This window comes from Amblyomma americanum, chromosome 4 (genome assembly GCF_052857255.1).
Source record: "Amblyomma americanum isolate KBUSLIRL-KWMA chromosome 4, ASM5285725v1, whole genome shotgun sequence".
NCBI lineage: Eukaryota > Metazoa > Arthropoda > Arachnida > Ixodida > Ixodidae > Amblyomma > Amblyomma americanum.
Genome location: NC_135500.1, coordinates 141,373,229 through 141,382,863, shown reverse-complemented (window position 1 = coordinate 141,382,863; position 9,635 = coordinate 141,373,229). Strand labels below are relative to the sequence as shown.

Below are 9,635 nucleotides of genomic sequence, written 5' to 3'. Positions count from 1 at the left end.
TGCATACGAACAACAGTCTTTATTGCAAACACTGGCCGAAATGATGCTTGGAAGAATCGCAGACACTGCTTGGGCGTACAGGGCGCACAAGGAATGATAAGACTTGCAAGTTTGCCTTGGCTGGCTAGCAACAGCGGCCATGGAGGTAGAGAACAAAACGTCGATAGTGCCACAGAAAGGAAAAAAAAAAGGGTGGTTCTCATCACTTTTCAGACAAACTTGAAAGCCAAATGACTTGATCACTGGGTGCAGAGAAAAAACTATGATGATGCGGGGACAGATTCGGGTGGTGGTGGTACGTCTTTCTCAGCTTCTGCAGCCGTTTTAGACTCTTCCGGTGTTGCAGCCTCTTGGTTGTTTTCATCAGAGCGGTTCCAAACACCTGGCTCCAGGGGTTCCTGACTACCAGATTCCTTCACAGCACTGGGAGGAGCGTTCTGTTGAAGAAATAAAAATAAACGCCACATATGTTCAGGTAGCGGCAGATGAGGATTTCATTTAGTAGTGTATCCAGCAAACAAATAACTGACATGCCATGACAGTGCACAGTACGATACCCTTGTTTTACTTTATTTGGCAAGAAGCATATTGCGCTGCTCTTTCCACAGTCGACGAACACTTGTGACGTTTGAGAGTTATAACGGCCATTTTGCCTGTGCAGTATTCAACAGAATAAGAGCTTGCCTAATAGCAGAATGAGACTTCACATGCAAATGTGTCTCACAGATTAAAATGAAGATTTGCTGTTAAAAGGTTTTCCAACGATGAATTAAAGCAACACCTAAAGAAGCGATTTTGTACAAAATGATGGCAGCACACATTGAGAACATATTTGGACACTCCTTGCAACGGCCTCGCAGTTGGCTTTTGTACAAAATACAAGTTCTGTGCAAACAAAAATGTGTCCGTCACAACACCTTATTAACTTGCTGCTGCGGCATAAACCCCCTGCCATGAAAACATATTGCTTTATTTCAGGGCTCCCGCTAAAGTCATCACTGCAAGAAAAAAAAGAGCTGGGGAAGAGTCTTCCTGTTCCCCAAAGCAGAGTTACCAAAGCACTAGCAGAACAAAAATAGCAGCAGTCCGATATTTTTCTGTGAGTGCCGTCAACTATCATGTCTGCTTTCAGATAAGCTGCAGTACAATAAAAATAGACTTTTGCAGAAAATATGGCAAGACTAAAACTTTGGCTCTTCTTTAACATTCCTGTGCCCTGCAAATATGACAGCAGCCAGTAAGCTTTAAGTCTTGTTCCTCCATCACTTTCATGCCGAATATGCTGAGCCAAATGAAACAAAGAACAAAAAGTTTGATCAGTCCTCCTCACACACAGCGATTAACTGCAGTCTTCAGCCTGATGCTCTTTTCCACAACAAATGCTGCAAAACATGCACTCACAGCTTGAGCCTGGGCAGCCATGCGCTCGAAGATGTGCTTGTACATCTGCTTCTCCTTCTGCAGCTGCTGCTTCAGCTTGACCGTGCAGATGCTGAGCTGGTTTCGTGCAGCCTTGTTGTTTGCGTCAATCTGTAGCACCTCCTCAAAGTCCTTGCGGGCCAGGTCAAACTCGTTGCATCCAACATACGCCTGAGAGGGTTGAGAACGAGGACACAACGGCTCAGATCTGCCACCATGGGTCTGGCTAGCTCACAGCAGAAACACAGGGCTCAAAAAAAAATTCTTTAACGTCTAGTGGTTAGAGCACCCGGCTCACAATCGGCAGGTGTTTGGTTATCCCTGAGCACCAGGATATCTCTGTTATTTCCTTCGCCTGGAGCTCGGGTCTTTGCCAAGCAAATGACCAAAGCACCTCTGTGTTATGGATTCGGCTTCACGAATGGTTCAAGCAGGCTTTTGCCATAAATACACGAACATGGAAAAGCTGAAAACGCAGAACTACAAGCACTACACAGCCTTTAGTTTCTGGCAGGGGACCAGGCCATCACTTGAGTCAGTTATCTACCCAAGCCCAACCCAGTGACGTCCAATGCCTGCACCTGTCCACTGTAGTGCTAAGCGCAAGCTCAGGCCTGTTGTATGCACTGACGAGGAGAGACACCTGACATGCACAGACCACATGCTGTTCAACCGCTAAGCTCTGTTTAGGAGGACACTTAGAACTATGCTGTTGTAGCTGTTATGTGCAGGGAGGCAGACACCCACCTGACCCCTACGGAAGTAGGCCTTCTCAGAGCGGGAATCCAGCACAAGCGCCTTGTTGCAGGCTTTAACAGCCTCCAGGGTGTCGTTCAGCTTGAGGTAACACAGCGCCATGTTCAGGTGAGTGGCCAGCAGCACTGCATTGCGCTTCTCTTTCTGCTCGCCTTCCAGGCTCTCCTCATGTTCCAGCAAGCCCACCGCCCGCCGGTACTTGCCGAGTGCCGTCTCGTACTTCTCTGCCTGCACCCAGAAACACCCATCATTTGAGATGGAGGGATACAAGGTCACCCTCAGCAAGACAAAAGCCAGAGAAACATGTAAAATCCAAGCCCCACACAACATCGCATCGAATATCCATCTTAGGTGTACAAACTGACACCTTTCAGAGTCTCTGAAAGATACAAAAGGAGCGGAGACAAAATATCAACGCTCAGCCTAGCTGTACATTCATAATGGACTTCCAGAAAGTACCACAAAAATGCGTGTAAGGGCTGCACTTTTCCAGATTTGAGGGCCAATTTCCAGGGTGCAGCCCATGCACACGATGTGCGAAATTTATTTTATGTTCAATTGTGACTCGCGGAGTATTCAGACTCCGAGCTAGAGCTGTGCTTTGGTGCACACCCATCCCACAAGGAGTCGTGCAGCATGTCCACTGTCAACACAAAGCTGTTGTTCCACACTTCTATCACTTAGCAGAGCAGTTCTTCCAGTTCGGGAAACTTGTACGGCTTGCACCGGAAAGTGCGCCTTTTGCAGCTTGTGTTCCTCGATGCAACCTTTTGGTTGCATCATCGTCGGACGCACTTCTCAGCCACGTGGAATTTCGTGCCCGCCGCACGCTTGCCGTGTTCGACAGCAAACCCCCAGCTGTGTAGCTGTTAAGGTGCTTGCCCATCGTGCTAAAACAGCAACGCTCGGCGGCAGCACACAAAAGCCACAACTACGGTGAACAAACACGCTACCATAACTCCCGTTCCTTTGACAGCCACAAAAAACTAAAGCTGGTGACATTGATGCCGGTGACTTTAGCCAAAATGGATAGCGGGAGCTCGTGGTGGAGGAAAAGTTGACGATCATGATGAGCTGCAGCCTCGGATGCCATCAGTGGGCAGCACCTGGAAGCTCCTGTGTGCATGCGTCGTCTCCACGATCAGGCGTACCATTGCTCACAGCCGGAGCCGATAGTGGAGGCCACGGCGCATGCATTTCGAAGGCTGTTTCGCGTTGATCATGGGAAGTTTGGGTGTGGCCCTTACAAGGATATTATTTTTTAATATTTCGTCCTGGAAAACAGGGTATGGCCCATAGACGGGTGCAGCCCTTACACGCGTTTATACGGTATTACCACCTGAACTGGTATGTGGGGTTCGACACCATGAAGCTGCACGTGGGCTATGAGGGCTCAAGCCCAAGGAGAGCTCCTGATAATGACCACCTGAGGTTCTTCCCGTGCACAGTACACACATTTTTTTTGCATTTCGTCCCCATTAATATATGACAGCAGAAGAGGAGATTGAATCCAACAACCTTGGGCTCAGCAGCCAAACACCAAAGCCACGGAGTCACCACGGCACAAAACGGTAACCCCCCAATGTGATGTTCCTCATGACACAATGTAAACGATGGCAACAGCCATCTCCTACTGCTGCCACTGGTACACCCGCACGATGCAACGAGGCTTGGCGATGGCGACAGAGTTCCTCGGCTGAGCCCACTTCATTGTTTAGTCACCTTATGTTATCAGATAAGCCAAACTGCATTAGTACCCTAAGACTTTAAACAGCGTTATGCACAATAGAAGTGAGGATGTAAATCCTTCTTTAGCAATATATTGCATTCTTAATAAAGTATACAGAGCTGAGGAGCACAGCACAGTAGAGCCAAACTACGTTTCTGAGGGGCTAGGACTTGTAACGAGCCAAAAGGCGTACCCCGCAACACCCTTTTCCGTTCCTCAACTCCAAACAAGCTCTCACTGAACTATTTCGATGCTTGAGTAATGAAGCGAATGTTGGCAGCTTCTTCACTGAAACCGTGCTTTCACAAAAAAGATAGGAAATCATGCTTCCATAATGCGTTCTGCTACTGGCTAGTCTCAAAAGCCACTTCCAGGTGGTGGGCGAAATTTTCTGCAAACTTGGAACCCAAGTGTGGTGAGTGACAGTGGCTGAGCGGCTCTGGTCTCATCGCGCAAAGCCAATGCACGATGCGTCGCCACGAATTACAGCCAAATGCAGTTAGTGCTTCAAGACAGTGCATGTGAGAGACTATAAAGGGCGGCACCTCACAAATGTGGGCAAAAATGCCGTGAGGTGGGTTTACGCAATACACATGATCGTGTTGGTGAGCTTCTCCAATTTTAGTTCAGTGGAGAGAGCATATGCTAGGGACTGATCTTCTACTGGCAGTTGAAGCAAAAGCCTGTTGACAAGAATAAAAGCAGTCACAACCTATCTGGTATCAGAGGTATCTGCTTCTGATTTGTCTAGAAGTTGCCTGAAATGCCCAGCTGAGAGCCATTCCCAAAATTTCAGTTCAGGATAAGCAACTTTCAGAGTTACAAAGCAGCACCTTGACATCCTCACTGGCACCTGCTCCCTCCTTAGTCTTGTAGATGTGGGATCATGATACGCTCCCAACCCAGAACAAGTGCAGGTCAAACCAGGTACGATCAAACCAGGTACTTGAACTGGCCAAAAGAAATGTTAACCATACAGGGTCATCCACTTTCAGATCCAGTGGATGGAATTTCACCAGCATGTATGAAAATGAAGACACAATATAGTGGGAAACTGGCATGACGTACTAAATAATCTTACTTGAGTTCCGTCCAATCAGCCATACATTTGCAGCAGCAGGTACCCCAAACCTTGACACCATGCTAACACATATGCACGTGCACGCACACACATACACAACACAAAGAACACACAGTGACATTGAGTCGAAGTCTCAACTTCGCCCAAACATGAGCTCTGCCACCAAGAACAGGCTAACAGTAGAAAAGGAAAAACAGAAATTACCTTCAGGAACTCTGTGCCCTTTGCCTTGGCGATTTCTGCTTGTTCAATCTTCTCGTCGGTTTCCATCTCCCAAGATTCTTTGATCTGAAAAATGGAGTGTTGTCCTACATATGAGGAAATGCACTACTCAAGCACTTTCAAACTGCGAGGTTTTTTTTAAGCAAACAGGCAGCACTCTTGCATAGAAGACGGCCACACACTAGAAGGGAACTTTAGTAAAGCTAGAAGCAAAGCTGGAGAACACTAGATGGGCATATATAAAATGAAACAGTGCACTACAGAAAAAAAACTAAGAATGAAGTTCACAATTCAAAACATAGCATAACCGTAGCATCCAATTGCAACTTATTTTGAGTAAACAGAGAGCTGATGAATAGCAAGAGGCATAATAAACAGGCATTCAGTTTCATCCATTCAAGAACAGTTTAGAAATGCTGCTAATGAACAAATAACAGCAATAAATCTCAGTTGGCCTCAAGGGGAATAGAGATTATGACACATACAACCTATGTGCTGAAAAACAAAGCAATGGTTAAGCAACAACCATATTTTAGTTGTGCTAGTTCACTACTACATGAAAGGGGCACTTACAGCACAGTGGGGGAAAAAATAAACCTGTTGCTATAAGCCTGGACATGCTACAAAACAACTTGTCTATCAGTGCCATTAATTCTGGAAATGCTGCCCAGTGTTCAAGCCTCCGCACTGAAAGGTTCAAGGCTAGACTATGAATAAACTCTAGCACCATTGAAAAAGAGCATACGGCAAGAGGGGATGAAGTTGAACAGATTCCAGCATCAGCCATTTATCTCCATGGAACAAAGAGACACTCACGTTCTCGAAGCTCTTCAGGGTGACCTCATAATCAACGGTCGCATCAGGTGGGATGTTAAACTGTGCGTTGCCCGCAGCCCCGAAGGCCTTGCTGGGGGCAATCCGCAGTCGAGACTTCTCTCCTTTCTTGAACTTGAGCAGGCCGTCCTCAATACCCCGCACCACACCATGGTTATCGCCCTCGCCTACCACAAACTCAAGGTCCCGCTCCTCAAAAACACGGCCTTCGTACTTGCCCTTGAGGTGAACTAGAAGAAAAGAGAAGTGAATAAGAAAGATGGCATTAGGCCCCCCCGCTTCTTTTTTACTCAAAGCTGCCACGCTGTAATCTGCATGACTCACACTGACAGGCTGTACATGACACTAACGATGAGCAAAGAGGTGTATTGTGTCTCTCTCTTAACTCTGGTGGCTATGTGCACAGTATGTTCTGTTTCAGGTATTTTAACCCTCAGCTAAGGAGTATACTATACATATCACCATATCAGAGTCAATGAAGTAACAAGCACACCAAATGTGGCACCATTCAGAGATGCAGGTAGAAATGCTTTGCCACCTTGCTCGCTCAGTTTTGATCAGGAATGGTATTCGGCAGTTTCCTATGGTAAGTGGCTGCAGTACTGCCATGTAATCGTCACATTGAATTAAGACTTTAAGTAGCCAGAAGCAATGCCAGAACAGAAGAAAAATTTTTGCACTAGCTGGAGTGGTGGTGCCATCTGTTGGTATGAAGATGAAATGCCTTTTATGATGGTGACGGAAAACTGTGGCAATGCATAAAGCATGTTTTGCCCCTACAGTGACGGATCGCACCACCATTCTCACCAGTGGAGAAAGAAGAAAAAAAAATCTAGGCTTGGTGCAGCTGTAGACGTACGAGTTCGCCAATTCATTCTGTGCTGTATCTCGCAAGTTGTTTGCAGCACTGTGAAGGCTGCAGTGACCTTAGCAATCAGAACGGCGTGCACTATGCTACACTGCTACCCACTTCAAAAATGGTAAAAACTTGTCCTTTTCGGTAAGGACATCATGAGTACTCACAGGAAGATTTTTAAACAAATTTTCTGATCCAAAAATGCATCTTTTGCTGCTGGACAAACGTGAACATAGTGAGAAACAGCTAGGGAATCAGTATTTACTCAGAAAAACAATTGGATGGAGTCACCCTCAATGTCCATTTAAACGTTAGCATCAGGTGATGTAGCCTCTGTCCCCCTTCCTACTATCAGCGCAATTATGTTCATGGAAGACTGGGTGCATCTTCTCTAGGAAGTGCTCTATTCCACCCTTCGGGCTCTCACCTTTCACAGTTCCTCCCTCCTTGGGATTCGTGTAGAGCTCGCCAGCAGTGATGATGCTGCGCAGAATGGTTTGATCGCTGTCCGGGCTTATGTCCTCCAGCTTCCAGTCAAGCAGCTCAACCTCAAAGATGAGTGTTGCATTAGGTGGGATCTTTGGCGGGCTGCCCTGCACCCCATAGCCATAGTCGGACTGGCAGGTGAAGATGGCCACTTCGCCCTTCTTCATGGTCTTTATGCCAATTTCCCATGCCTTGATTACCGAACCTGTAACCGTCAAGCAATTAGGTGAACACCTGTTTATAGCAAGGCTCAATACACTCCCACCTGTAAGTACATGCCCTATCCTATTTATCAATGGTATGTGATAAATGTACAATGGCAGAGGAAAAAATGCCTAACTAGAGCTGCTGGGTGGAGCTTTTTTTAAATGTCCTTGCCTCAGACTGCACAGCATTTCTTTTTTAAGAGCACAAAGCAACCGTCCACTAAAGAACTGTTAGCTCCCACAAAGACCGCACTAAGCTCATGCATTTGATTGGACATATAATTTGTAGTCTGAAAAGTGATGACAAAGCAAGAAACTGAGAAAGTCAATAGTGAATACATGACGTGACTGAGAGCGAATGGCCATTACAACAAAAATTTAAATGTTCCATAAGGGCAACCTTAAGTGTATCGGAGAGACAAAATAAAAGCTGCATATTTTTTTCTTTTAGAAGGTACAGCTGAACTAGTCTTTTGATCGATTTTAAGCTGAACCCTTTCTGGAAGCATACTTCATGCCTCACATTCGTGCTTATTTTAAATATGAAGCAAGGGAGTTGCCCACTCACCTAAAAATTGATTTAAGAACTACCATGCCAAAAATGTTGGCACGGGAAAAGCAACTTGCACACACAAAACTGTAATCAAGAGGTGTGATCATAAATCGTTAGTGCATATCCTTATTCGTTCGCTTCGCAGCTGCTGCGTTCGCTGGGAGGTTCCAGCAACATGTAACTTCTTTCTGGAACTTTCAATCTAGAATACTCTAGAAAAAGCTCGCAGCATTTTCTGCTATGCTCCGTTGGTTACAGCAGGGAATACGTTTAAAGAACCTACCAACACATGATCACATGACGTAAATTGTGATGCATGTTAGAAAAAGCGAATGCGCAGCGCGATATGCATCCATCCATCATCTTGATCGTACCGTAGAACAAGCACAATAAGAGAGTGAGCGCTTTTATTCTTTGCGAGCAATGAGTAATGAAGAAGCCCGCACCATAACGAGAAGGCTGCGTTCCGCGTGGCCAAGCGCTTACCAGCAACGGTACGACAAATTAGCTACAGGCCATTCTCAGGATAAGTAGATTTGCGATCATGCTAGGTTCATTGTTTGGGAAGAGCTCCCAAAGGGGTGCCGGTCGGAGGGAAAACGGCTCGCAAGGGCGACGCCACGCCGGCTTTCGGCGCTAGAGCACGACGAAACGCGTCTACAACCGACGAGACCCGAAGTTAGGGCGATAACGCTTTCATATTCGGTCTTTCAGACGAGGCGAGGAAGAGCAACGTAAACAGAGACGTGTACTTAATTACGATTCACCGGGAGCAGGGGGGCTGTGTACTCACCATTGCCCAGGGTGAAGTCAAATTTTCCTCGCTTGCGGCTCGAGTCGAATTCTGTGCCATCCAGCAGCTTTCCTGTATAGTGAACAGAGACAGAGTTTCCATCCAGCGGGGTCTCATCACCCGTTCCAGCCCGGACGATCTCCTTGAGCACGCCGCCGTCCTGATTGGGAGTAATGTCCACCGCGTTGGGATTCACCGTCGCCGCGTGCTCGCCCTGGGCTGCGGCCGTTGTTTGTTCGTCGCCCTCAGTCATCGTGGATGCGGCGTCAGTTAATTTGCCACGAGCTACGAGAAAACTGCTCGACCGTTGGCTCGACGACAAAGAACTCCAAAAAGCTAGGCACCGATCCCTGGCCGCGCGCTCCTCGCGGTTATTCTAGAACTTTCGTGTCCGCGATCTGCCGGGCTCCTTTTTGCAGGCGCAACAATCGCCGCTTACAGCGGCACCTAGGCGAAGCCGAACGCCGAACCGAACCTGCGAGCCAGCCTTGCAGCTGTTGTGCCGAAAATGCCGTAGCCGTAGTGACGTAATTTCCTGGCTGCGGCTGCATACCGTGGTGTGTGTGCGCTTCGGCAAAGGATGCCTCTCCCAGATCGTGCCGGGTTTCGGCTTGATGTGCTAGGACGTGTTTGCTCGGTCTGAGCTGGCCCTCATGACCGCAGGTCAGGAGACTGCCTGAAAGCGGGCTCTCCCTTTGGC

At 47.3% G+C, this 9,635-nt stretch overlaps 1 protein-coding gene across 1 annotated transcript; it reads right to left on the bottom strand.

The window, feature by feature from the left end:
• Positions 1-9,443, bottom strand: Fkbp59 (FK506-binding protein 59kD). The gene is made up of 7 exons (XM_077661852.1): positions 8,936-9,443; positions 7,325-7,588; positions 6,024-6,271; positions 5,190-5,273; positions 2,167-2,403; positions 1,402-1,590; positions 1-437 (listed from the first exon to the last, which is right to left on the bottom strand). Exons 1-7 carry the CDS (start codon positions 9,186-9,188, stop codon positions 261-263), a joined length of 1,452 nt encoding a protein of 483 aa, XP_077517978.1. The 5' UTR covers positions 9,189-9,443; the 3' UTR covers positions 1-260.
• Positions 9,444-9,635: the final 192 nt, after the last annotated feature.

Bases quoted from the DNA above. Each gene is read 5' to 3' on its own strand.
- Fkbp59 (XM_077661852.1), bottom strand. From the start codon at position 9,188: ATGACTGAGGGCGACGAACAAACAACGGCCGCAGCCCAGGGCGAGCAC. The intron at 6,272-7,324 runs GTGAGAGCCCGA...CTTTTCTTCTAG, and splicing joins GGAGGGAGGAACTGTGAAAG to TTCACCTCAAGGGCAAGTAC. The intron at 438-1,401 runs GTGAGTGCATGT...TTTCTTCAACAG, and splicing joins TGGCTGCCCAGGCTCAAGCT to AACGCTCCTCCCAGTGCTGT.